The following is a 27,568-nucleotide window of genomic DNA, read 5'->3' as shown; positions in this document are numbered from 1 at the left end:
CTGCCTGTTAGCCAGAGGAGATCCAGCTGCCTGTGAAGGGAAGCTCTGGTGGGAATGGAGAAGGAGCATCAGGCAGCAGAAACCACCTGTGAGGCTCAGGAAACTGTGGGAAAGGGCTGTCCTGGATAAGCAGGAATAGGACCCACTGTCACATCCCAGCCCTGGCCATGGCTCTGCAGAATCCCTTGTGAAAGGCTCTCTTCTGGTGCGAGATCCTGTTCCAGCTCTGACCTGTGCTGCTTTGGACATCACTTTGGACATCACAGATTCGAGGAGTGGTGTCTTGGAAGCAAAGCACGATGTTTTCAGGCAACATGAGAAAAACGTTCTTCATCTGCTTCAGACTGGTGTTGGAAGGACCAGCAGTGAGAACAACCCCAAATCCTCATCTTCCAAAGGGGGAGAAGTTCAGGCCCAAGGAAGCAGAGGGCAATGCCCTGGAAAGTTATGGACTATGCCATTGCACAAATGTCACACCGCAGGGAGCAGGATATGGATTTCCAGCACAGCCACCCTGCAGCACCTGCTTCCCCCTCAGAAATGAGCAGCTCGGGGTATTCCCAGCAGGCAGCCCCGAGCCCCGATCCGTTGGAGCGATGCCGGTGGCCCACGCGCTCCCTGCTGCACGGCAGCTGGAGGTTGCAATATCCACTGACAGCCAACGAGTTGTGGTTTTCTGATGATTAATGACCCCTCCTTCCTCATGGGGGCCATTCAGCCTCCACGCAGCTGGATGATAACGGAGCCAGGGCGAAATTTGGGTGTTTCCAGAGAATAAGGCCCAGCGCAGGGAGTGCAGTGCTGCAGTTGCACGTTGGGTTATTCCCCCCACGTCAGTCCTGGAAGGGGGCTCAGTTTCTGCAGGTAAATGTGCCTGACCTTCATTTCCAGGATGGATGCAAGTGGATGGGTGGAATCCAAGAGGTTTGTTAACAGACATTTTCTTTCCTCCCTCTGCCTTAAGTGCAAAGCCCAACTGACATCAAAGCAACAGAAAGTCTAATCCCGTTTTGAATCAGTGCAAGCACACGCAGCGAATGTTAAACAGGGAATCCGGCTGCAAAAAAGGGGAGGATTATCTTTAATTTCCTGAGTGAGGGACTAAGCAAGGGAGACGGAGAGCAAAGAAAGGCACAAGACCAGAAAGAAGTGACTGTCAGCACAGGGAGGCTCGAGGAGGAGGAAGAGGAGGAAGGCAGGACAAGGAGGACAGTGCAAGCAGCAGCTCACGTGTGCCTGGAGAGGTGAGTCCGGCGGGAGCCAGGAACTGGCACGTGGGAAGGAGCCCCATGCCAGCACCTGCCCAAGTTCCCACAGGGATTCAGCATTTGGGTTTGCTGTGCCAGGGCAGGGGCTGGTGCAGGCTGCAGCTCCTGGCTTGCACGTGTTCGAGCCAGGCCTGTGGAGCTGCTTTTCAAGGGAGCTCAGAGCTGGACTGCCGCGGAATGATGTAGCGAAGGGTTGGTTACCTGATTACTTTTGGGGAGGAAAATGTTTTTTGGAAAAGATACTACCTGAGCAGAGCTTCCTAGATCACCAAGCCCTGCTACCTGTCTGAGAGCTGACTCTGGGTGGGTTTCTGTAGCTCTTTGCCACCAGCAAGTCCCACCAGGTCTGCTAAGGGCAGTCACTGCTGCATTTCATACTAAGGCTGATGTTCAGCTTCACAGGGCATGAGTTCATGGAGCTGTGTCCGGGTTCTGGCTCGGGTCTGGGATGTATCCTGGCATTGAAGCCCTCCTGGTGGCAGTGGCCAGCTGCAGGCTGCACAGCTGTGCTCTGGTGTGACAGGAGATGTCTGGGGCCAAACCAGCCTAAACCCTTCTCTGCCAGAGCCTGGTCTCTGGGAGCTGTGATCCTCCTCCTCCTCATGGGCAGTGCATCTCTCTCTTGATCAAGCCCCCTAATTCATCTTCTTGGACTGCTTCCAGCAGCACCTATTGCCAGGAGGGTGTGTGAGAGGCAATGGAGTAAATGCCTATGTAAGCACCTTTGCGTCCAGATCCTCCATCCTGCTCTCGCTTTGTCCTTGACACTGGTGCCAACGAGGTGGAGCGCTGAGCAGGGTGGGAAATGCCTGGCCTGGATGTAATGTGGGAGGAGATGGATGCCTGTACAGGAAAGGCTCCGTGGGGACAGGATGTGACTTCTGAGGATCAGGAATGAGACTGAGACTTGCTGGGCTGCTTAAGGACACGAGCAAAGCCCAGCAGTGGGGCACCCATCACCCCTCAGTGCTCAGGGAGCCAGGTGATGTGTGAATCAGTGTCAGGAGCTGCAGGAAGAGCTCCTGTGGGTGGCTTTAAATCTGGGCAATAACCTGCTTTCTGACCTGATTCAGTGCAGGAGAGGCTCTTCCTCGCCCTGCTTCATCCTCAGCCTGCACCCTCCTCCCTGCAGGACAGATCCCATGGTCCAACACAGCCTCTGCCATGGTGGTGCTGCCCTTGTGCAGGTGCCAGACATCAGCCCTGTCCTGACCCTGAACTGGGAGTGTCTGGGCAGTGGAGTCTGCACACCCATCCAGGGAATCGACCCTGTCTGCCATGGGCATCAAGCTGCCATTGCTCCCATGTTTGCCTGAGCCTCCTCCTGCCCAGGTGTGAGATGCAGCCCTGGGGTTGCAGCAAGTCTTTGGGTCGAGCTGGGCATGCTTTAAAAAACCAGCAGTGAAAGGAGAAGCCCGAGCCACAGCTGAAAGGGGGGATGTGTATTTCCACCCATCTGGTTCATAACATACTTAAAATGTTTTGGATGTCTGGTATGGGCCTTTGCAGACCTCCTACCCACTCAGTGGGGATTAAACAGCCATGAATTTCCAAGTTTGGTTTTCATGGGTGAGATTTGGGAGTGGGAGTCTTGCACTCCAAGATTTGGAGCCGTGTCTGTCACAGCCCCACCTGGAGCTAGCACTGGCCATGGAGCTGCTGTGGATGTCACTGTGTGTATTGCTTCTGCCAGTGTGGCTGCTTCCCTGCCGGGGAATGCATCACTTTGAGTTTTACTCCATCTCAAAATGTCAGAGTAGAGAGGAGAGGTTTGCACAGCTGCAGGGACTGTGAGACAAGCCAGGATGAGCTGCAGCCACCCAAGAGATGGGCTAACCTAAAAAAACCGCTTTGAATTGTTGCATTGAATTGAAAAACAAAAACAAAAACAAAAAAACAAAAACAAACCTCCTCCCCAATACTTTACAAGGAGACGATCGCTGTAGCAGGCACCTCTAGATGGCAACATCGACCTGAGGAGCTGCAAGCAGGAGCCGGGGCCCCGCAGAACGGAGCAGCCTGACCCGGCTGGAGCCCCCAGGCCCCTCACCCGAAGTGGGGAACACAAGTCAGTGCTGCCTTGGGCACCTTTCTGCAGGGGCTCAGGGCAGAGCTGGCCACGCAACTGTGCCTGCACCTTGAAACCCCCTAAACTCTAAAAGTTCTCGTCCTGGTGCATAGAAGGGGGCGAATTGTTAAAGGGCTTTCTCTGCAGTGAAAACTCAGTGATGCTCTCAGCACCTGCTCTGCAGGCACGGGGGATTAAATGTCACGGGGGGTCTGCCAATTCTGCAAGGTGGGCACGGTTGAAGCCATCAGCAGCTCTTTGGGCTGGTGTCACCAACCAGCTGTTCAACCTTCAGGAGTGGATGGAAAACTGGGATTCATGGTGGGAAATGGGGGCCTGCTCCTTCCAGCTTCACTCCCTGCAGGCAGGGCCATAGGGGGAAGGCGCTGGGCTTCGGGGCAATGTCAGGCCTGCCAATAGGTAGTCAAATGTTTGAAGACTGCACCAGAAATTTCTAGTAAATCCCTCCAGTGGCACCCTCCATTCACAAGGCTTGTGTGACACCAGAGATTAAAGTTTGAATTATCCAGCTTTAACCACACGAGTGTGGCTACAGCAGCACAACCTTTGGCTGGGGATGTCAGGGTGCTGTGCCCTGACTGTGGTGTAACAGCGTGTGCTGGAGGTCGCTGGGGTGAAAAAATCCTTCTCCTGCCTGAAATGGGGCACACATTTTGTACAAAGCAGGACCTGGGCTCCTCTTTTGCAAAGTGGGTTTAGTCTGTGCTCAGGGAGCTGCAAAGCTTAATTAAGATCCTTAAAAGGACAAAAGGTGCTACATAAATTCAGGGGATTATTATAAATGTCACTGAGCTTTACCAGCTCTGGAAAAACTCAGAGGAGGAATAACAAGACCTTTCACTTCACAGCCCTTTCTAGCAGGGCTACTTAGAGCTTCGTGCTTCAGCATAGCAGCCGTAAAATGTTGACATTTATAATTAGATGTGCATAATAATCTCTTTATTCCCGAACTGAAAAGACAGGGTGTGTCTGGAAACGTCAGTCCCTCCTCCTTGCCAAGGATCCCCCTCCTTGGGATTGCTCATGAAACCATCATTTGGTGAAATGTCTCGGGGCCTGGTTTGAAGAGGTGTGGGATCTTTGCAACTCCCCCAGGGAGCTGCAGGCTGGCCATTTAGTGAATAAAACCAAAGCTTCCGTGTGTTTTTAATCTGATTAGTTGATGATAATCCAGTGGTATCATGCAACAAAAACTGTCCAGCTTTATTAGGCAATCTCTTGTTTTAAAAGAACTGTGCTCGAGGGAGCACTTGCCTCTGCTGTTTCTGCTGAAGATTGGCAGAAATGGGTGATTTTTGGTGGTTTTAGTGCTTTGTGAGAGCAGGATTAATTTGGGTCTTCGACAGCTGGGGATCGGTGGATTTTAGTCCCATGGGTGCCACCAGCGGCTTTATGCAGCCCCTCTGCCAAGGGGACTGGGGGTGGAGGGGGCAAAGGGCTGACGGGGGAGGGCTGGGGCTGAAGGTGGGGGAGGGCTGGTTCCCAGACCACCGTGTTGCTCCTAAATCGATGATGGGGGATCTCCGTCCGGGGCCGGTCCTGTAGCACCGGACCGATCCCGGATCAAGCACGAGGTCGGTCCCTTACCGTGCCAGTCCCAGACCACCGGCTCGGCGCTGGATTGAGGAGGATGAAGGATTCCCAACGGAGCCGGTCCCGAACCACTGGCTCGGTCCTGGATCGAGAATGGGGAACCTCCCACCAGCTCGGTCCCGGACGCCGCCGGTCCCGCCCCCCGGCGCCGGTCCCGGGCCGCGCTGTGCGTCCAGCCAGACCCCGTTCAAAGCGAGCCGATGCCCGGGAGCCCGGGGCAGCCCGGCCGGGGGCGGAGCGGTGCCGGTGCGGCGGGATGGGCGGCCCGGCCCCTGCCCCGCTCGACGCCGCATCACGGTGAGTGACAGCCGCCCCGGCCCGGCCCCGCCGCACAACCCGCCGGGCTTTTCCAATCAGGCCGGGCCGGGGAGGGATTTCCTGCCGGGACGGGGCCGGCCCGAGCGGGACTTTGCTGAGCGCCGCGCCGCCTGCGAGCCGGGACCCGCGGCTCCGCTCCGGTACCGGCCCCGCTCCCGCCCCGCGCGGCTCGGGAAGTTGCGGCCGGGCCGGGCTCGGCACTGCTCGGTGCGCTGCGGTCCGGAGCGGCTCCGCACGGCGCGGCCGGGTCCGGTCCGGTGCCGTCGGTTCGCCCCGGCGCGGTTCGGTTCGCCCCGGTGCGGCGGGCTGGGAGCGCCGCCAGGTGAGTGGGGCCGGCGGAGCAACTCGCCCCAGGAGCCGCGGAGTGACTCTCCTCGATGGGAGCAGAAATGCCCCCGAGCCCGCCCGGAGGAAGGAGCCGCCCCGCCCGGGGGTCTCGGGGCGGGGGGAGGCGGAGGCGCGGCCAGGGCCCCCCTCGCTGCCCGCCCGGCCGCGCCCGCAGCGGGGCTGGAGCCTCCCGGGGGCATCGAGCTGCCCCCGCCGCCTCTCGGGACCCGGCTGGGTGCCTTCAGCTCGTTCGCATCTTTCCTCCGCCACTTACGTAACTGGTTTGGGTTTGTTCGGGGGTTTTTCCCCCTCCCCTCCCGCCTGTTTTTTCCCGGCGCTGCCGTTGGCTGCAGGAATGTTTGGGATACTTTGTTTCTCCAGGTGGATTCCTGGGCTGGAGGCTCAGCTCTGCTCGTGTGGGAGGGATGTTTTGCTGTTGGTTTTCCAGCTTTGTGCGTTTCTCGAATTTTACCTTCGCTGCTTCTCTTTGGAAAGGCTGAGGAGGTGCAGGTCGGCATTCGGAGCTCTCGATCCCTCCGAGTTGCCCGCTGAGCCCCGCGTGTTTCGGGAGCCGAGGCAGCAGCACCGGGGCCGTTTTCCAAGTGAGGCCGGGCAGACTTTTCAAACATAAAGTTGCCTCACCGCCTCGCGTTTGCTTCTTGTGAGCGGTCTTGAGGAGCAGCGCAGAGTCGGATGCAGTGCAGAGGGTTAAACGAAATAGTTCTGACGACGGTGCAACTCAGGAGGTTTTGGGAGGGGATTTGTTTGCAGCAAGAGGTTAGTCTGAGTCAAGTGGCTGAAACTTTGTTGTAAGGTAGATAAGCTTGTGCAGGTGCCCCAGGACGAGGGGAGGTGAGAGCTGACCCCGACAGGCACCAGCTTCGGTGCCGAGGGGGTTCATCAGCTGAATGAGCTGTGGGTGGAGGGAGAACCCCCCAGCCTGGTGTGGGAATCACACACCCCTTGTCCCAGAAGCTGAGCCAGTACCTGAGGATCATTTTTTCGTCTGCCCTGTACTGCTTACACCCTGGGGAGTGCTGGAACATGGGGAACCCATGAGGGGTCCCTGTTTACGGGCAGCTGCAGCTCCCAGCTGAGCCATGCTGTGCCATGGGATTCTCCTTCTGGTTTTGCCCCCACCCCAGCAGGACCTGTCGCTGTTGCCTTCTCTCCCCTGTGATTTCCATCCTCCAAACAGTGACCTCGATTGCTCGGAGGAAGCGACACTCGCTGTTATATAAACTCTGGAGGGTGAGCGCTCCAGACTCCACTGAGCCATGGCTGGGGGAACCAGAGCTGGTTCTGATCTATCCTGGATGGGCACAGGGGAAGTGGAGGGGTGATCTGGCGATGGCCTTGCAGCTGGCACGGTGTGTGCTCCCTGCTCTCCTGCATGCACACTCCTCCCCGGCGTCGGAGCAGCCTGCCCAGATGCATGGCCCTGAACCAGAAGGGATTTTCTTGCCACACAGTTTGGGCAGCCCGGGCACAGTGTGGGAGCACAGGCTGGGACATGTGAACTGCTCCTGCAGGACCCCATGCCCTCTCCAGGGTTCCCTGGCTGGCCAGGATATGGCACTGATCTTGTTCTGAGCATGGTCGTCCTGCTGAATTACACCCAGCTCCTCACTGGGGCCAGAGAGAGCTCCTCAACTGGTGAAGGAGTGTCTTGGGTCCCAGGGCATTGAGCTTCACGGGAGGTTTGGAGGGTGAGGGTTTATCCTTGCACAGGAGGAGAAGAGTGCAAGGCAGGCTGATCCGCTCCCAGGGGCTGCAGAGGGCTTTGGCTAAACCTTCCCAGCTCCATCCCTTGTGTGCTGCCACCGGGAAAGGAGAGGGGGAGACGTTGTGTGCCCCAGGCCCTGTGTGCTGCCTTTAGGGAGGACATGGTGTGTGTGGCCCCGGGGGGGTGGGACAGGGAAGGAGCTGTGCCCCTGTCCCACTCCGGGGGCAGCACCCTCGGGAGGTTTCCTCCACAGGTTCTTCCTTCTCCGTTTAACATAAGGATGAGCCAAGTCCCTCCAGGACTAAATATAGTCAAAGTATTTGTTCTTCGGCACGGATACAAAAGCTGTCGCGACGGAACCGGGAGGTAAATGGCCTTTGGGGGCTGACTCTGCTCTTCCCTCTGCAGGTCCCGGGCTGCCGCGCCGGGGCTCATCCAGGCACGGGGCTCCCCAGCGTGCCTGCAGTGCTGTCACCGAGAGGAATGCCGAAACGAAGGGGCTAATGAGCACCAGAGAGGGAGGATCTATAACTTCCAGATGGCAACGAGCCCATAATCCCTTTGGGAAGAATTAGGGACTCGTCAACGCAGCAGAGCCTGCTGAGGGGAGCAAAGCACGACACCTCTGGCTCCAGGAGTGCTGTGAGAGGCTGAGAGCATCCCAATGCTGCCAGCGCCGGACACCCTGCCCCGAGCTGCCTGGCTTTGTCTCACAGAGCCCTGGTGCTGCCGGGAGCCTGTCCCCGAGCACTGAAGTAATTTTTGTTTCAACTGATTGCATGTTCTCCAACCAAACCCCATCTGGGTCCTGCTCCTCCCGACGCAGAAAGGGACTTCTGCTCTTAACAGAAAGACTTCTTCCTTCTGGCTTTTATGCCCTGTGGGATTGTAAAGCATCTTTCTTGCTGGATTTCATCTCTCATCAAAGTTTTTTGAGGAATTAGGGCTTATTCCCATGGCTTTATAAACCTCTGGGATCGGAGGGTTTCTACGTTGCCACTGCTCCCACCTGCGTGCGATGGGGCGCGAGCAGGAGCTGATCCAGGCCGTGAAGAACGGGGACGTACCCGGCGTGCAGAAACTGGTGGCCAAGATCAAGGCGTCCAAGAGCAGTGAGTACCTGGGCACAGAACCGTGGGCTCCCTCCCCCTGGCTGGACACTCCTGCCAGTCCTGGGGTGTGAGTCTCAGTGCTGGCCAAGCCGGGGTGCAAGTGCTGGCTCTGACCCCCAGCACATGTGTTATGCCGTGGCCAGAGGCGGGAGTGCAAACACAGCCTGTGCGGATGAATGACTGGGCTGTAAGCAATCCTACAGCTGAGCTGGGGTTCCCCTTGGGCTCGGGGCCAGGGGCCCTGGAGTGTGGGCCACTGAGCAGGGATGGGTGAAGGGAAGCAGCCATGGTGGGGGAAGTGAACGCCTTTGGGGGGGACGCTGCTACAAAGGGTCTTTAGCGGTTGCTGCTCACTCCTGGCTGTATTTATCTTGTGAAAAATTATCATCCCAGCCAGTCGACTGGAACCAATCGTCAAGCCTTGAATTTCAGTCTGGTAATGTTTAACCCTTCAGCAGGGCTGTTTTCTTGCATGTGCTCTCAGAAAGGTCAGCAGCAAGCACAACTTGGAGTGAACAGAGGGCTCGCGGGGGTCCCCAAGGGCACTGCAGATGCTGCACGGCATCTGGAGGAGATGGGGAGGGTGGAAAGGTGGAAGAGATCGTGGCCAGTGCCACGAAGCCCTTGTATAGAGCTGAGCTCCTGGTCATTTCTCCTGACGGACCAAGAGAAGGAAACTGGGAAAAGTAAATAAAAGGGCTCTTGGTGCCGTGTCTGGCTGGGGGAAGGTGCACCCTGGCTGCCCGGGCTGTGGCAGTGTGGATCCCCCTGCCAGGGCTGCTCATCGTGGGGGGTCTCGTGGGTGTGTGTGGGAAAGCTGAAGGGGAATAAGCTGTCTGGAGGAGGGAAAGGGGAAACTCAGGCGGGAGAAGCTTTAAGGCTTCTTAGGAGCAGCTCAGAGGAGAGAGGTTGGCATGGAGAAACCTGAGTTAGGCTGAGGAATATAAACGTGAGGAGGGGATCAGCTCCCCTGGGTCATCTACTGGAAAGCTTTGACTGGGGCCAGAACTTTGCAAATCCCAACTGCTGGGCTTTCAGAAGGGCTGGGAGGCACCTCCTTCCCCAGACTGGGGGCATCTGGTGCCCCTTCCCTGGATGAAGGTACTGGGTGCCATTGCCTCTGCTGCTCAGGGACTGTGCCTGTACAGGGTCCCTGAGCTGAACAGGAGCAGTCTGCCTGTGTGGGTGGGTTGAAGGACACCCCCAAGGCAATGAATAACGTCAGGACGTGAGTGTCCTGCTGGCTGACGCAGCCCTGTCTCCCGAGCTGGTGTCCCATGGCCGGGCAGTGTGTGCAGGCTGGGGTGCCCATGGCTCTCCTCCTCCTGCACACCCAGAGGGGTGAAGTCACACTTGTTTTCTCCTGTACCCTCCAGTAACTCTCTCCCAGTTCAATCCCGTCTGTTTTCTCTCTGGAGTCTTCCCCACCCTGCAGCCATGGGGCACCCACGTGAACATGTGTGTTTAACTTCCCCGCTGCAGCGGCGTCAGCAGCTCCCTCGGCTTATTTTCATTTTATTCCTGTAAAAGGAGGGGGCAGAAAAACCTGACTCCTCCAAGGCCACTGCTGCAAGCCCTCAGGGGAGCTCCTGTGCTTGACCTGCTGTGGGAGCTTGCCTAGTCCTGGAAGCTCATCCCTGGCATGGAGGGCACCACTGCTCCCCATCCCTTATGGTTCCCTCTCCCTCCTCTCACCGATGCCATGCGAGCCAAGCATTTGCTGCCTTTGCTGCTTCTTAAAGCGCCTTTTCCATATGACAGGCTGAGATGCTGATTTTTATTTATTTTTATTTTTTATTCTGTATTTTTTTTAAATCCCTCTAAGAGTCCTTCTGCTGTCTCAGTGGATTGGGAGCTCGATCACTGTGATCAGCCCTCTGGGGCTTCCTGTGCCTAAAAAAGTCACCGCACGTAAGCAAAATCCAAGCGCCAGTCCCGGCAGTAGGAACTTCAGGGACACGTTGTTTAATATTCTCCGTGCGCAGCCTCCTCCCTGCGCAAGCGCCGCCGCACAAATGGGTCACAGCACCTCTCATTCCAAGGTGGGGTGGGCAGGGACAAGATTTTTGGGGGCAGGAGGGAAAGGGCGGGTGAGGGCAGTTGTCCTGCCTGCGGGAAGGGGACGTCGGCGCGACGCCTCGGTCACTCCTGCAGCCAGGGAAGGGGTTCTGGTCTGGGAGAGCCAGGCTGCTCCTGCCGGGCCAGCCGTGCTTTACTGCGGTTCCCTGGCAATGGAAACATCCCGCTTTTTATTTTCCTTCTCCCTCTCCCCTCCCCTCTGCGTCGGGAGCGCTGCAGAGTTTAATTGAAATTGTTAAACGACCCGTCACGGCTTTGGCCTCTCTCCCCCGCGATCAATCACGTCCCTGGGCTGCTGCCCTCGCCAACAATGCACCAGTTGGCCCGGCCAGGGCCAGCACTGAGGGGCTGGGGCTCCCGGGGGAGGCGAGAGGCAGAGCCCCTCTGGCCAGGGGATCTCATCCTGCGAAGGGGCAGCAGCTTCTGGAGCTGAACAGTGCTCGGCCAACTTTGGGTGTCCCCATGCCTGGATGCAGGATCAAGGGGCAGGGATGGGGGGATGCCAGGGTGATGCTGAGAGAGGGGGTGCCCCTGTGATAGCTAGGGACTGGAGGAGCCGTGGAAGGTGATGGGAGCTGGACTCACTGTTTACCTTCCTCGAGGGAGTGGTGAAGGTTTTTATTTAAACGTGTGCGAAGTGCAAAGAAAGGGCAGCAGCTGAGCAAACTGGTGTGAAACTCTCAAGGACGGGGAGTGAAGCCCTGCTGGGGTTCAGCTGCTGCCTTGAGGAGGTTTGGTCAGCCACTTGCCCCATTTCACCAGCTATGTTGCTGCTTTCCAGACCTTAGATATATTAAGGACTGGGGTGGGCTCCTGGGATGTGGCTGTGTCTGGGCCATGACGTAGCAAGCTGTTAAATGCTAGCAAAGCTTGCAGAGGGGTCTTGGCTTTATCTCCATGCCTGTGTTGGAGCCTCTCACTGCTGCGTCCTGGCAGCACAAAGCACGTTAAGGTTTTCCCAGGAGCTGTGCCAGCCCTCGGATGCTGCTGCCACCATCCAGTTTGGCAGGAGAGGGACGATGCTTCTCCGTGTGCCGTGAGACTGTAGCAGGCAGGTGTGGGATAATTCACTCCTTCCCTCCCCCTTGAATTTCCTCCTAATCCCTAGTAGCTGTATCAGCTTAAGCCTCAAAGTATGAGGTTTAATATCTCTCCTGTGATTTGTTAACCTTTGCCACTGACACTCTGTGTCCCTGTCCTCTGAAGAAACGCCCATCCTCCTTTCATGTTCTGCTGGGATTTCTGCTTCTCCTAGCAGCAGCAGGTCTGTAGTTGTTTGGGGGAGAATTTGCTCCTTTTTGCAATCTGGGGATTATTTTGTAATGATGTTGGATGTGCCTTTGTGCCACACAGCAAGCCCAGTGTGTCACCCCCCCTTACTGAGGAGGACCATCCTCCTCTTCGCTGCTGCTACTGAGGGAGGCTTGTCCCAAACCCTTGGGTACTCCTTGGTCTGGCTGCAGGGCAGAGCCAAGACTGGCCTTGGGCAGGATCCTTATCGTGTCAGGCTCTGTTACACACGATGGCTTTCCCTGCTGGCAGTGGTGCAGGGGTGCCTGGGCACCTTTCCCGCTCCAGTCCTGCCCCAGGCAGTGCAGGAGCCTGGACCCGGCCCTGTCACATGAAGCCCAAGTTTTGAGGATGAGTTCCCAAAGCGTCCTTGGTGGTGTCCTCCTCTCCTCTCCTCTCCTCTCCTCTCCTCTCCTCTCCTCTCCTCTTTTCTCCTCTCCTCTCCTCTCACGCTGTAGGTCTGACGGGCTGGACCGGCTCCGCAGCCACGCTCCGGCTTGGAAAGGCTGTGGGCACGCCTGCGGAGAGACGCCGAGAAACTCTGCCGAAACGGGCAAAACTCCCTCTTCCTCTGGGACTGAGCCAGCAGCGGGGCGAGGCGCTGTGCCCGGGGAGCCGGGCTGGCGGCGGCCCCGTGCCGGGGACCCCAGCACCCCACAGCGTGCCCAGACCTGCTCCTGAACCAGCCTGCGGTGGGTGGGTGGTGGGAGCGGGAGAAAAGAGGCTTCAAAGGCTCCGGAGAGTGCGGCAGCCACGGGGCTGGATGGTGGTGGGGCTGCAGCTCCGTGGCAAGGAGGGGTCCATCCTTTCTTCCTCCTTCTGTGGCTCCCGACCTCCGTGGAAGGGGGTCTCCTCTGGTAGCCTGGTGTTTGCTGGGTGGGTTTTCCCATCCACATCCTGGAATTTCCACCTCTGTCGCTGGGAAGGAAAAGGCCTGCACGGGCAGCGGAAGGAGTGAAGGGACAGTTGGTTTTCCAAGCTGGGCTCCAACGGGTGTTGTGTTTGGAAAGGGGCCCGGCTGCCACCGGAGTGCCCGGAGCCAGGGAAAGCGTCGCTGTGCCGAGTGCAGGAGATAAGGCACGAGCAAGCAACGTCACACGGGGAGGTGGAGGAGCCTGTGCTGGCTCAGCAAGCCCAGCCCCTGCCCCTCTGCACCCCCTTCCCCTGTGTTCACAGCTCCACATCTCCCCCTGTTCCAGGTCTGTATTTCTGTCCTCAGCCTTTGGACGCCCGTTGGCAGGCCAGCCTGTGGTCCCTGCTGTCAGTCTGGGCCATTGTAGCTGACTTTTCTTGTCTCTGTAAAAGACTGGGGGGAAAACCAGGCTAATTCTGGGGAAGAGGATGAATGTGGGAACTTTTGAGCTTGCTCCAGGCCATGTTGCCATCCTTTGGAGATACCCCAGCGCTGTCTGGCTATTCCAGGGAATCTGGGATCTCCTGGAATTGTGGAGGTCCCTCAGGGCCATGGATGGAGCTACACTGGCAGCCATCCCCAATGTCACAGGCAGGAGGCTGAGGTTTGGGACAGGAGGGGAATTTCCATCCCTTGGGCATTTCCTGGTGACTCAGCCCAGACCAGGGGCCTCAGCTGCCCCTTCCCAAGGGCTGCAGAGGCCATTTTGGCTGTCTGACCCAGAAACACGGGACAATTCAGATGACGACAGCTTAAGGACAGACAGGGAGGGCAGCCCCGAGCACTGGGACACCGTGTGCCTGGCTGCCAGCAGCACATGGGCGGCATAACCAGGACGATGCTCCCCAGGGCTGGAGAGAAGGGGACGTGGCAAGGACACTGCCAGCACAGGCATTCCATCCTCTGGCTCGGCTGGTTCCAGGAGGGAGCTGGTGGACCATGACAACAACCAGCATCACTTCTGCCACCTCTCTGTCAGGATCCCAGTGCTGCCAGAAGGTTTTTCTGGGAAGGTGGGAGGTGAATTGTTGGATCCAAGTGGCAATGGACTTGCGTGTAAGATGGTTTCCTGCTGGAAATGGATGATTCCACCAGCATCACTCCGGCAAGAGTTAAAAGTGGGGTTGGATGCCGTGCGTGTGTGTGTGCATGCACGCGCCCTGCTTTGTTTTTAAAAGCGCCTCGGCTGTCCTGGATCCCTGCCAGACCCGGGGCCCGCCGCTGGCAAAAAACTCCGGCAAAGGAGTATGAAAGGGGCAAGAAACTAAATAACAATAAACCACCTTTTTTTTTTCCTGGTTGCTCTAGCAAGCGAGAGGGTGGGGAGGAGCTGCGAGCATTCTGGCTCCCCCAAAATCCTATCCTGGCTTCCCTAAAAAATCACGCCTGGGATGGAGAGGGAGAGATCTGTTTGAACCTTGGGGCTGTAATATCACCCAAGCCTTGCCGAGGTGTCCTGGTGAGTCACAGACCTGTCTGGAGATGCCCAAACTGCCTGGAAATGGCTCTGTCGGGATGATCTCTCCCCTCCCAGGGAAGGGCTGGATACTCTGGCCCATCCCTCGCTCCTGCGGGGTGCTGCCCGGGGTAGGTGCGCAGCCACCCCGAGCCGTTTGCAACCCCAGGGAGAAAGGCCGGAGCTGCAAGCGAGCAGGGCTGCGATGGCGAGATAAGGGAGCAGGGAGAACCTGCGCGAGGCAGGTATGCGGCTCCCGCAGCATCCCAGGCCTGGTGCAACACGTCCGGCTGCGCTTCCGCCAAGCCCTGCCAGCGCCGCTCCCCGCGGGCCCCAGCCAAGGCTGCGCAGGGAGCACGTGGCCCCCGGCGCTGCTGCCGTGCCCAGACCCCTGCCCCGGCCTCCCCCGGTGCCATCCCGGGAGCTGGGTCTGGCTCGGCCACCCGAGGTGGGCAGCTGTGCCAGGAGCGGTAAAACGCCTGCGACTTTGTAATGCTGGGCACGGCTGGTTGTGTAAGGCCCTGTCTGCTTGGACGGGAGTTGGTGAGCACGGCAAGGGCGTCAGGTGCCTGTCACCGAGGTGTCCCCAGCAGCGAGGGTCGCTCAGGCTCTGCCACCCACTCTGCTGGTGCCTCTTGCCCCTGTGGAGCATCGATCCCAGGGGCTGCCTGCCTCGCTCTCCCCCTCGAGCACTGCTTGTTTCTTTGCCACAACAGGTGTGGATAAGCCTGAAGGGGGGTTCCCAGCTGGCGGTGAACTGGCTGCAAACAGCAGTATGGAGACTGGGGATTGGGAGCCCCATGGATCTTCCCCTTCCATGGGTGTCCTGTCTCCCTGGGCAGGACACCCAACTTGCAGCCTGTGCGGCCCCTCAGGAACCCAGGATGTGTCCCCACCATGGCAAGGCCACGTGAGAACCACTTGCCTCAGTGGCCTCCAAAAGCGGCCAGAGTCCTCCCTGGTGGCTAATCATTGCCTGCAGGGGGGACACAGGGACACAGTGAGTCTGGCCAGCAGCGTGGGGTTCAGCATGGCCATGGCCCAGGGATTGCTTTGGGCTACAGGCCAGGCTGCTCTGGTTGATCTGAAACAGCTCTGGTTTGGTTTTGTGGGGCTGACACAGATGGGAAGGGCTTCATGAGCCCTCTTGGCTTCCCTGAACCAGTACCTGCTAATCCTGCTGGCTTAAAAAGAAGGGAGACGCTCCTCCTTAGAGGGAAGGAGGCTCCTGCAGACTGAGGTGCTGCCTCTGAGCCTGCTCTGTGTTTCCAAACCTCAGGAGCTACTTAAGCATTGGAAGAGCCCTCAGTTTCCTCCTCAACAGTGTTGAGGTGCAGGAAACTGTCTTGGAGCATCTGTCCCACTGGTTATATTTAGCAGCACATGGATATCCTGGAGCTGCTTCTCTGTTCCTTCCACCCCAAACCTGGTGTGGATGTGCAGGTGTCCAGCTCCGAGTCCCCAAAGTCATGGCTCTACTCTGTCCCACTGCAGCCTGCTCCTAATGCCTGTGGCTCTGCGGGACTGAATTCACACCAGGTGAGTGGTCCTGGACGAACACTCTCCTCCCAGGAGCAGTGCAGGTGGGTGCCTTTTCTCAGCCTCAGTGGGGGACAACCCAGACCCTGGAACAGAGACCAGCATGTGGCCGCCAGCCCCCTGCACCTGCATGTGTTGCTGGTGGCCATGTGCTTGCAAAAATGGTACCTCATTTTCCAGGGGGGGACATGCACCTTCCAGGGCTGGTTGGCTCTCCAGGTGCTTTCCCAGAAGGATTGCCACAGCTCAGAAAGCCGTTCCCTGCCAGGCCTGGGGATGGAGCAACCTGCCATGATCTCATGGCCAGGGTGGGGGGCATGGGATGCCGCAGGAGGGCTGGCACAGAGCAAGAAGTGGTGCCTTTTCCTACAAAAAGGAGCTGATGGAGGCAGGAGGGTCCCATTTTCCCCTGTGCTCCCCCCACTTTCTCCCCACACCCCCCTCAGGATGCTGCGGGGCAGCAGGTGGGGGTTTCAGGGCTCGCTCCCACGTTCTGCCTGCGCAGCCAAGTCGGGCTTGCCGGGGCCGTTCCCGACACGCACCCGCCGTGCTGGGAAGGCGTAAACAGATCGGGTTCCCGGCAGGGGTCCAGGGAGCGGGCAGGCCTTGGCTTGTGTCCCACCACCGCTCCGTCAGGACGGGGTGTGGGGAGCTCCCAGGCAGGGCTGGGATGGAGGGGGCTGACCTGGCAGAGGGGTCCCCGCAGGCAGCGGCATCCCTGCGGGAAACTGGGCACGACCTTGGCTTGACAGGGAGCCAAGGATGTTGCCTCTGCCTCTGTTTACTTCTGGTGCTGAGGTGGGCCTGTTCTTTGGGGGGTGGGAGGTGTTGATGTGCTGCCCCCAAATCCCTTCCTGATCCCTGTGTGGGGAGCTCCTGACCGGAGCTCAGCCCATGAACTGGGGGTCCTCAGATCCAGCTCCTGCTTTTCTATTGGAGTTGTATTGTGATGCCTTTGACCTTGCTGTAAGTCAGCCCTTGTCCCTTCCAAGGTACGTGGGGGGATGGGGCTGCTCCGTGTCGCCTTTGTCCCCAGCTGGTCCCCAAGCAGCTGCTGCCTGACTCTGGCGTCCGGGCTGGGCAATGGGAGGAACCCGCTGCCCTCCCTGCCGGCCCCGGAGCAGCTGGGACAAGGGGAGGGGGTCAGGAACGCAGTGCCCAGAATAACTCAGCAGTCACCAAGGGCCCTGAAGGGATGGCAAAGTGGGTGTGGGATCCTGGGGTGGGTTCCTGCTTCCAGCATAGGGAAGGGATGATGCCTCTCCCAGGACACAGACTGTCACTGGCTGCTAAGTGTTTGCTGCTTCCATGTGGGGACATGCAGGGTGGTGCAGGACATCCTGGTCATGTAGCTGTCGTGTCCCTCTCCTGTCCACTGCATATGGAATCCTATTGTAGACCCCAGGCAAATCCTTCACTGCCACAGCTGCATGAAAATAGCCCGATCCAGCTAAGGTATGGGGCAGATGCTCGGCAAGATTTTGGCAATGGCTTCTCCCACTTTGGCATTGTCCAGCCAGCCAGAAACCCAGATGGGCAGTTGGAGGGTCTGATCCACCTGGGAAAAAATGCTCACTCTGGGCATGGACAACACCATGCTGCCTTCCCTGCCTTGGGAGGGAAAGGAGAGAGTGGCAGCAGGACCATCTCTCTCAGGCTGCTTGTCCCAGGCTGGAGAGAGCTTGGCCCGTGCCTGCTGGGGATGGACCCATTCCTCTCCCATTCCCACTTGCAACAGCGTGGAGCAGCCAGTCGGTTCCCATGTATTTTGTAGGTGACCTTTGCACAGGGAATGGGAACAACAAGGTGCCCTCTGCACCCTCACCATCACTGGAGAAGGGATTTGGAGAGGGATCCCTCCCGTCCATCATGGCTTGGGAGCTGAGCAGCCACTGCTGGGTGAGATCCTTACTTTCTTTCCCAGTGCAGATGCCAGAAATGGCTGCAGCACCACAGAATCTGCAGGAGCAGTCACCCATCCAGCATCCCTTGAGACTGGCAGGAACCAGAGGCCACATTTTGGCTCTGTCCTGGAGGGAAGGAGATGTTTTGCTGAAGGTGCTGAGATTCAGGCTGCAGTTCAGAGGGAGCTGGACAGCCCAGGCATCACTTGCTGGAAGGTAGCTTTAGGAAGCTCAGCCTCTTGTTTCAGTTCAGCAATGGAGAATATAGTCAGCAGCCCCCCAGAAGTGGAAATCCTTGGTTCTTAGAGAAGAAAACCCAGTCCCCAGGCAGCAGCTGCCACTTCCCTGCACAGCACAGGCTGTGACTGTCCCGGGGGACCCCACCGGCACGTCCCCAAGTGGGGCTGGCGGCAGCACCGGCTCGCGGGGTCAGAGTTGAGGAAAGGCATCCGCAAGGTATTTTTAACCGTGGGACTCCGAACTCTGGCCGCCAGCAGCCATCTGAGGTTAGTCCCGGGCTGCCGACGGCTGATTGCCCACAGGCTGCTGGCGAGAGGGGGGAGTTCTGAGTAAAATTCAATTCCCAGCTGTGTCGCAGCCTCGGAAGGAGTGGCGGCACTTGAACCATCGACCTTCTGGGTGACCTCGAGCGAACAGCTTCACCTCCCGCTGCCTCCCCTCCCATCCTGTGTGTGCCTTGCCCAGATTAGCGCAGCCAGGGTGGGGACAGCCGCTCCGTTCGCCCTGGCAGCGCCTGCTCCAGGTGCGTGGCAGCTTCCCTGGGGCCAAAGGAGGAGGATGTGACAGGATTTCCAGCCTCTGCATCACTGTGTGCTTTGAGTACTGGCTCCACCGGCTGGAGCAGCTCCTGGGTGCCAAGCTGCCGTGTGCAGGCGCAGGGCTGGCACTGATGGGGACACAGTGCTGTGGCAACCCAGTCCTCCAGCTTCAGCCTTGCCCTGCTTCCTCTGGAAGCTGCATGGTTGCTGCAATGCCCAAGCTACAATGTAGGAGCTGGATCCTTGTTTCTCTCCCTTGAGCCCACAGGGTTTTGCTGGCCACTGTTGGCTGCTCTAATTTTCATCTGGGGCTCATTGTTAGAACCATAAAATAAATAGGTACGTGCTGCTCTGGAGCGTCAAACTCCTCCAGGTGTAGGTGGGTTGCTGCGTCCCTGTCCGCCCTCCCTAATTAACTGTTGCTCAGCTAATCCAGACTTACTGACCTGCCCTAATCTTCCTATGTGAGGCCAGCCCTTCGCTGCTGACTCCTGTCGCTCACTCTCATGTCCCCTGTGAGCCTTTCTCATGTTCACAGCCCTGGGTATGTGATGGAAGATGGTACCCCAGGAAGCAACAGAATACATGGTGGGAGTTGGCACCCTGGGAAGCAGCATCCCCCCATGCAGGGCTGCTGAGGTTGTTTTCCTGACCAGCAGCTCCCTCCATGCCCACGCTCACACTGCTCCTCTCACCGTCCCCCCACATCCTGCTTCCCCTCTTTCTTCCTCCCATTGACCTGCTGCCGGTTGGATTATTTCTCCCCAGATGCTGCAATCTGCATTTTTCCCAGGTTGAATCTGCCTGGGTTTGTTCTCCTAATCTCTCTAAGTCCTTTTTGTGTTATTTCTGGCCTTGTCAATGTGTAGCACATCCACCACAGATTATTTTAATGCATCATTTGCTGGGTATGGCATTAATGACAACACTGAGAGTGTCCGTAGGTGCAGCCCCTTTGCCAGGGTATCTGGGATAGTCCTTCCTTGCCTTCCAGGGAACCAGTTGGACTTGAGCTAAGGTGCATTGTTAATGCTGGAGCCCATGCTCTGCTGCTCCCCGTGTCCCACAGCCCAGGGATGGCCCTTGGCCCCACGGAGTGCCCAGTGCAGGTTCAGGCAGTGCTCGCACTTGGCCGCTGGCCCCCGCTGCTATCGGCCCATCTCTTCCCGCTCGGGAGGCGTCCTGTCCTTTCGGAAGGATGGGGGAAATGGAAAAGGCTCCACCTCTTCCCTGGGCAAATACAGCTCCTCTGAGTTCATATCCTGGAGAGCGGAATAGCCAGGTCCCAGCAGGGATGGTGACTTCACCTCCCGGTAACGCGTTTCCCCGGCCAGCTGGGAAAGGAGCCCTCGTATCTCCGAAGGAGCCGGCTGGCTTCCCCCACCTGAAGCCTTTCCCAGCTGTTTCCATCCTGGATGGGGCTGGGGGATGCAATTTCTGCTCTGTGGGGAAGGGGTGTTACCACTCCTCCCGGCCAGGGGAGCTGGGCTGGGCTGCATCATTTTGGGGTAGGCAGCCACTACAAACCCACAAATTATTGTGGAGAAGGGGAGCAAGCACCATTCATCCCACCCCAGCTGAAATCCTTCTGGGGACCTGAAACTCAGAGCAGGAGCACATGTTTGGCTTTTGCAAGGGGTGAATCCAGCCCCGAAGAACTCCTGTGATGCTCCTTTCCCCTCTTGGCGTTTGTCCCCTCCAGCCACTCAAACCTTGGGGTCGAGAGCTGAGAGCTGCACCTTCTTCCCAGCTGTGTGGATGGAGACAGGGTTTCCGATTCTGCTTTTCCTTTCATTGTTCTGGGAGCCTTCCCTTTGAACAAACTGCCTGTTTTTTCCTGCTTTGCTTGTGAGGGGAAGCAGCAGGGGGGAATTGGGGGTTTGGATGGGGGTCCTGGAGTGGCTGGGCTGGGGGTGAGTGATCAGTGTGCTGTGGGGATGCTGCCTGATGTCTCACCTGCTGCCAGCCTCTTAAAAAACCTTAAATGTTTGATTTCCCCTGGAAAAATGACTCCCAGCCTTTTCCAAAGAAGGTAAAAGGCTCCCAGTTGACTCCATGGTCCTGTTGCCCTATCCCTGTTTGCCAGTGGTGGGCCTCCAGGCCAGCCCAGGGTGGAAGGCAGATCCTTGGACCTTTCAAACTCCTCTGCCTTTGCCATCACCTGCCTTCATCATCATCCACCATCATATCCAAACATGTTGCAGGACAGGATTGCTTAAAGGAGATGAGGAAGGAGGCCAAGCTGCCAGAGGAGACTCGACATGCCATCAGCAGAGACAAGTTGGTGACAGGAACAGCTTGGGCTCTGCGTGGCTGTAAGCCCTAAGATTTGGGGCTCCAGCCAGGGGTAAATGGTGACTTGTATTGAGGTTAGAAACGAGCATTAGGTGCAGGGATACTCACAGCACAGGGGTGCTGTGTCCAGCCTCAGGATGCTGTGAGGAGCCACTTGGAGCTCAGCTCCTGGAAGGTTATTGCACCTGCTGGGGTTATTCCAGGCTGCTGAAACCAGGAGCAGGACTTGGTGTGAGGGCCACCCTGCAGCCTGTGCAGTGTCAGAGCAGGCAGGGCCCTGGTATGGTCCAGGGTTTGGTCGGTTTCTCAAGGGATGAAAATGCCAATTACTCTTGAGGAGTTGCCAGGTGTTGGTGTAGGGACACTAAGGGGCTCCCAGCTGCTCTCATGTCATTGCCATTTCCCCTCTGTTGATGGGAATCTGCCCCCTTGATTGCAGCCTCCCCATCCCTGCCAGTTAACCCAGTGGCTTTGCACCAGTCACACCAACCCCATAGTGCCTGGCTTGGCAAGGGACCTGTTCGTCAGCGTTGGTGGGGAGCCCATCTTCAGTGATGCTGCGGAGCCTCAGACCCGGCACGGGCTATTTGTGGGCAGGAAGGCACCTGTGGCATTTGGACACCCGTGGTGTTTGGACAGTCATGGCATTTGGGCACAGGAATGGGTGCTCAGCAAGGTATCCCAGGCAGCAGCACCTTGGCAGCCAAATTCACTCACCATCACCATGGGGGAATTAGGGGAGCCCCTGTCTGGGGAGCCAGGCACAGCACTGGGCTCGTTGTTTGTGTTGCAGCTGGTGGCTGCAGTAGAGAGCCAGGGTCAGGAGCCCTTGGCTCTCACCCAGCCTCTGTTCCGAGCTGGCTGGGCAGCTTTGGTTGAGTTTCTTAACATCTCTGTGGCTGAATTCCTTCCCTATCGAGGTGGGTGAATCTCTTCTGAACCTATTGGGAAACTGCTCCTGAAGCAGCCAGTCTGCCAGGAGGCTGCACTGGGAGGAGCCGGGTGTGGGTGGCCACAGCGGACGTGCCTGTGGATGGAGAGGCAACAGGGAAGGGTGATTCCTGCAGAAGAGGGATGGACATCACCTCTTTGGGTCTTGATTTTGGCCAAGACAGTGAGTCTGTCCTGAGCCCCAGCACGAACCCACCATATGCCAAGGCAGGGCCACCCCAGGCCATCACAGGGCAGGTTGGGTGAAGCTGCCACCTCCTGCCACCTCCGCCTCCAGCTCCAGAGGCTGCCACCACCATTGGAGACGGCTGGTGCTCTGTGGGATAGCAGCTGATTAGCCCCTCCAGCTGGTTTATTGACTTAGTGGTGACAATCCCCAGGTGGATTTCCTTTTCCCAAGAGGGTATGTGCAGGTATGTGGTGTGTCCAATGCACACAGTGCCTCTCCCACTGCCCAGGGAAGCAGGATGGTGTTCCTGCAGTGCCCTTGCAGGGCTTTCCTGCATGCAGGGTACTCGTAGCAGGCAGTGTAGGGGTGGCCAGGACTGGATGTTCAGGGACGCTCATGGTACAGGGATCCTCGGGGTGGATGCTCATGACACTGGGATGCTCAGACCTGCAGCACAGGGAGGCTCATGGCACAGGGGTGCAGCCAGCAGTGTGGGGATGTGATTTCCCAGGACGAGGGGATGGGATGAGAGTCTGTGACACAGGACTGGCAGAAAGGGGTGTTTGATCTCCAGTTACGGATCTGTGTGTCCTGCACAGCAACAAAGCCTTGCAGTGGTGGAGCTCTGCTGTGGCTGCCCCGGGTGGACAAAACTGGTGGGGGGGTCACAGCAAAAGAACTGCCTTCTGGAGCCTGACTCCCGTGTGAGAGCCAGGGCAGGAGTCTCCAAAGGGCAGGACTCCACGGGATGTTTGGGCATTTCCTTCCGCAGCCAAACCCAGGCAAGCACGTGTCACTGCATCCCAGGGAGCGCTTCGGAAGGATTGTGTCCGTCTCCGAGATCTCGGGGTGAAGCTCACGGCTGTCCCCGCAGGAACGGGCTCTCCGCTGGCGGGCGGGGGGTGACTCAGGGTGCCCGGTGTGCCGGCACAGGGGTGCTGGGCCGGGCGAGGGCACGCCCGGCTCCACGCAGCCGGCACAGCCGGCGCCAGGCGAGTGCCTCGGGGGGGTAAATACGGGTTTGTGCCGGGCCGGCTGCCAGCGCGGCGGGTGAGGTGCCCGCCCCGGCCGGCCGCTCCCCGGGTGCCCCCTGCATCCCACGAGGAGCCCAGCCCAGCCTGGCATCCCCCGCCACGGCAGTGCAGCCCTTGGGGAAACCGAGGCACAGGCAAAGGCGGCTGCTTGGGAATGCGCCGTGCGGGGCTGTGCCACGGTGCGGACCCAAAGGCCGAGGGCCGGAGCCGGGCCGTGCCAGGCACGAGGGTCCCGGCCCCGTGTGGGGCTGGGCGGCCGCTCTGCCTTCGCCACGGCCGGCGGCCGGCCCGACATTTGTAAGCAATTTGCCGGAGCGTTCCGGAGGTGCTTCCCGCTGCCGCTTGGCAGCCAGACGCCGCACAGAAGCTCGCCGGCTCCCTCGAGGCCTCGCTCCGGCCCGGCCCTGCGCTGCGGAGCCTCGTCCTGCCCGGGCCGGCGCCGGGGAACGCGGCGGGGCCGGGGCAGAGCGGGCTGGGAGCCTGGCGGGACCCCTCGCGGGGGTCGTCCTGGGGAGCAGGGCCGGGCAGGGGGAACCCACGGCTGGAGTTAACCCTTGGGGTGCACCAAGCTGGGTTTTCCCTGGAAATAACCCCTTCAGGGTGTGTCGTATTTCAGCGCCGTGTAAGTGTTCTTCCCGGGGTATGAGTGTGCTCCTGGTGGGGAGTGGGGGTTGCGGATCAGTCCTGAGAGTGCCCCTGCCCCAGGGCAAACCCAGCGGGGGTGATGATGTGGCTGCAAGGGTCTGGCCACACCATCCCAGTGCTGTAGCTGGATTAACCCTGCAGCCCTTTCCCAGCCCAGCTCTGCAGTCCCCTGCACCTTTGAACAGGCGAGTCTGAGAGGGCTGTGGGATTGGGAACAGCTTGGCCCAACCTCTGCTGATCTCCAAAACATCTGTGTGGAAAAGGATGGGTGCCCTGGGCACCAGCGGGGAGAGAAGGGGCTGAAGAAATGTGGGGAAAACCTGGGAAATTGTTCAAAAGGAGCACATGGATGAAATGAGGAAGGGGCATGCAGGGAAATGTCCCATCAGCTGCTTTCCTGGTCACTGGGTCCCTGGAGTTTGAGACTGTGCAGTAGGACAGCACTGGTGCAGGGGTCCCAGCTGCCTGGCTGTGCTCTGCTTCCCCTCCATTCCTCCATTCCTCTCCTTTCCCGTGCCTTTATGCTGGGGTACCCAGACGCTTTCCCACCCACATTTCACCTTCCAGCCTTGCTGCAAACCCTCCAGCTCTCCAAGCAGTGATCTACCCAGCTGCAAACCAGGGATGAACTCTTTCCCTTCCTGCCCAAGGTGGATCCAAGCATTTAGGAAGACCTCCAAATGGAACACTGCTCCTGGCTCTCCTATTTGTAACCTGCTGCTTTCTCAGACAGCCACACCATGCCTGAGTGGTCCTGCCCTGTGTCCTGACCTGGCTGGGCTGCTGCAGCAGGGAACAAATTTGAGGAATGTTGCTCAGGGAGATATGGATGCTGACAGGTGCCTGGGAGCAGGCAGGGACACCCACCATGTCCTGGGACGTCCCAGCCTTGCTTACTGGACCCCACTAGCCAGCTCAGTCCCCTTGAAGGTGGGGTTAGAGATGGAATTTTGGGGTGAGCTCTCCCTCTTTAAATAGTGGGGCATTGCTTAACTCCAGGAGCAGCCCCCAGGGGCTGTGGAATGCTTCTGCCTCTTCTGGAGGTGCTGGTGTTCATTGGGCATCTCCATCCAGCCCCTCTCTTCTTCCCAGCACTGCACTCCCAGTGGTCATCATTCAGGGTCTGCCCCTCCTGCCCTGGGTAAGGACCCCTCTTCCTCCTCTTCTTCCTCCTCCCCATCCTGCCCTTTTCTGGTGGCAGTTTTGCAGACAGTGGGAGCAATCCCAGTGGTTACGGTTGCTCCAGAACTCGGATCAGAAGTAGCCAATTTACAAGTGAAATGTTATTTTTTTCCGGGCTGCTGAGATCAAGGGAAGCAACTTGTCCTTGATGAAGACCCCCGATCCTGGGCTCTTGGGGCCGGGAGGGAAAAGTGGGAGCTCTGCTGAGTGCTTTGGGAGCCAGTTCCTTTGGGAAGGGCTGTCGGATTGGTGACTGAGGCTCAAAGACAGTCCCTGGAAGAGGTAATTAGGGTGATCCTGTCCCAATCCCCTCAGCTGTGGCGAGTGACTGGTGAGGAGTCACGAGCCCTTCACCAGCAGCCACTCCAGGCCCATTTTGTGTTAATTAGGCTGTTTACAAAACACTGTAAATTGCCGTAATGAACACCCCAGTGCTTGGTTTCCTTTAATTATCCATTTGCATGATGAATGAGCCAGCCCGTCTTCAGCCCTTCTTTTCCAGCAGAGGGGTCACACAGCCCAGTATGGCTTTGTATGGGATCTGCCATGCAAGGTGGGCAGAGACCGCGGGAGAGAGGGAGAAGAGAATTGAGGAGGAGGAGAGGAAGGAAAAGCAGGGATCTTCAGCCCTGGAGATCTCCCTGGCTGTGAGGAAGGGGCTCCTTCCTCAAGACCAACCACATTTAGAGTGGGGTTTGAGCAGCTGTTTTACCCCAGGCTCGGAGCCTGGCACTCAGACTTTGATTTTCTGTAGGAGAAAGCACAGAAACCATTCAAAGCATTTAATCCTCCCTGGCTCGGTGATGGGGCTGCCTGGAAGGGCAGAGGAGGAGCGGCAGTATTTCTTGGCCCCCCACATACCTTCCCCTTTCTTTCCCTTTTGACTTGGCGGATGAATTCCAGAGATGTTAATCTGCTCTCAACCCATCGGTGAAGAATAAAATGTCCTCTCTGTGTGGGAGGAAGGAATCCATTCAAATTAATTGCGGGAAGGAGCAGGGAGTTGGGGGTGCACTGGGTGTGAGGCTGTGCTGAGGGTGGGCTGAGCATCCTCTGCTGCCCAGTGGTCCCCAGAGGGGAGGGAGGGATGGGCAGAGGGATAGGGATATCTGAGGTGGCACAATCTTTGGGTCCCCAAAGGGGAGGGAGGGCTGGGCAGGGGGATGGGGATATCTGAGGTAGCACAATCCTTGCATTCACAGCTGGAAGCTTCAGCCTCTGCCCTGGCCATAAAAATGCCAACCATGTGGTCTGTGGGCCAGGGCTCAGTGGCAGTGGCGGGCACAGGGAGCGAGTGGGGGGCAGAATGGCCCCACTCAGCAGTTTTGGGGTGTCAGTGCCTATAAAGGGGAGGGAAGCGCTGTTCCTCTGAGCCAGGCTGGCAGGAGCTGCGGGGTCCGACCCATCCCAGGGGCACACAGGAATCAGGCAGGAGAGATGGAGGGAGGAAAGTGCTGAGCTCGAGCTGGGTCAGCCCATTGAGGGTTCGTGGAGGTGAATGTGGAGGCAGAGGAGAGCAGAGGAGAGACCACTGGGATGGGCCAGGCGCTGTTCTGTGCGCTGGGAGGTCAGTGTGGCTGTGGGATGGGGTTCCTGTGGGGGCCTGCAGGCTCTGCCGCCTGCCCTCACCTTCACCTCTTGTCTCTGCAGAGCTCCTGGGATCTGCCAAGCGCCTGAACGTGAACTACCAGGATGCGGACGGGTGAGTGCTCCCCTGGAGAGTGCTGGGTGCTGCTGCCAGCCCAGGTGGGCTCCTCTCCCCAGTATCCAGTCAGTCCTGCAGCTCAGGGTATCATACAGCTTTTCAGGGGAGCTGGAGAACACAACAACATCCCAGAGCCAGGGCAAGCCCTGCACAGGCAGAGCCAATGCCTGCCTGGATCTAAGCTGAGGGCTGTGCTCAATCCATCCTGAAAATCCTTCATAAATCCCTTCTGTGTCCCCTTCTGTAGGGATGGGGGTGAATAGGGATGGCAGCATGTCCAGCCAGTGCCCTGTTTTCCCCTGGTTGAAGACCAGAGGAGCACCCGGCCGGCCTCAGTGCCTGCACGTGCCTCTGTTTAATATCCCAAAGGCAAAATCCCATTGTTTTGGGGGGAGTTAGAGAAAGAAAAGATGAGGTTGCCAAGTGACCACAGCATATTTGTGTGGCTCATCACTTCCAAAATCCAAGTACTTAATAAGCTGGGTACTGAGAGTTAAAGAAACCACAAAGGCCCATAAAATAAATAAGCGCATTATTCTTATTGAATTAACTCTGACCTGTCAGTCATTAGCATTGTTTTTATGTGCTGTTGTTGTACCTAATTTCTGCATGTTTTCTTTTGGAGGACTCTGTAGGAAGAGGTGTCCATGATGAGTCCTAACAGGCCAGCGGGGGGTTGGGAACCTGCAGGATGGCTCAGTCTTAAAATAATACTGTGCAGATGGAGCTTAATAGAAAAAGAATTTAATAATAGAAGCTATGATCTGATTCTGATAAGACACAGGGTTTGTGCTCAGGCAGCTCCAGGAGGGCTGATGGTGGGAACTGGGGTAAAGGGTCTATTCCCTGCCCGAGGGACACGGGCAGGGCATTGGGTTTTGCTGGGGCACAGGAGGGGGATGATGGGGAGATGAGACACGAGCATGGGGATGGCAGTGTGTGTCGTGGGAGAGCCATGGTGCTGGTGTGTCCTCAGCATCACCTTGCTCAGGGCTTGGAGAGGATGGAGTGGGCAGGTGTGGGTTTGTGCAGCCACCTCAGGGCAGAGTGGGACCCCACAGGGATTTTGTACCCCCCAACTTCACACTTTGAGGCAGAGGTTTTGCTGTGGCTCAGAGATATGGTGGGTGTACTGGAGGAGGGAGCAGCCCTCTCTGCTGGGGTTAGTGTTGACACTTGCACAGTCTCAACACT

General features: G+C 58.1%; 1 protein-coding gene across 8 annotated transcripts in view; it reads left to right on the top strand.

The window, feature by feature from the left end:
* The first annotated feature begins 1,179 nt into the window (after nucleotides 1-1,179).
* The window catches only part of CASKIN2 (CASK interacting protein 2), a 38,048-nt gene continuing 11,659 nt past the window's right edge, over nucleotides 1,180-27,568 (top strand). The window contains exons 1-3 of one of the 8 annotated variants that reach the window (XM_042032521.1): nucleotides 1,180-1,244; nucleotides 7,730-8,433; nucleotides 26,320-26,371. In XM_042032521.1, the coding sequence (XP_041888455.1) occupies nucleotides 8,340-8,433; nucleotides 26,320-26,371 (146 nt within the window). In that variant the 5' untranslated portion in view covers nucleotides 1,180-1,244; nucleotides 7,730-8,339. Of the gene's footprint in view, nucleotides 1,245-5,365; nucleotides 5,591-6,435; nucleotides 6,966-7,729; nucleotides 8,434-26,072; nucleotides 26,237-26,319; nucleotides 26,372-26,393; nucleotides 26,416-27,568 lie in introns of those variants that run through there. The other 7 variants (XM_042032520.1, XM_042032524.1, XM_042032523.1 and 4 more) reach the window with 7 other exon arrangements.

Source organism: Corvus kubaryi, unplaced genomic scaffold (genome assembly GCF_017639235.1).
Source record: "Corvus kubaryi isolate FWS band 111438036 unplaced genomic scaffold, C.kubaryi_AGA036_p1.0 37353, whole genome shotgun sequence".
NCBI classification, from domain to species: Eukaryota; Metazoa; Chordata; class Aves; order Passeriformes; family Corvidae; genus Corvus; species Corvus kubaryi.
The sequence above is the reverse complement of the archived record's forward strand: the minus strand, read 5'-3'. Positions and strand labels throughout refer to the sequence as shown.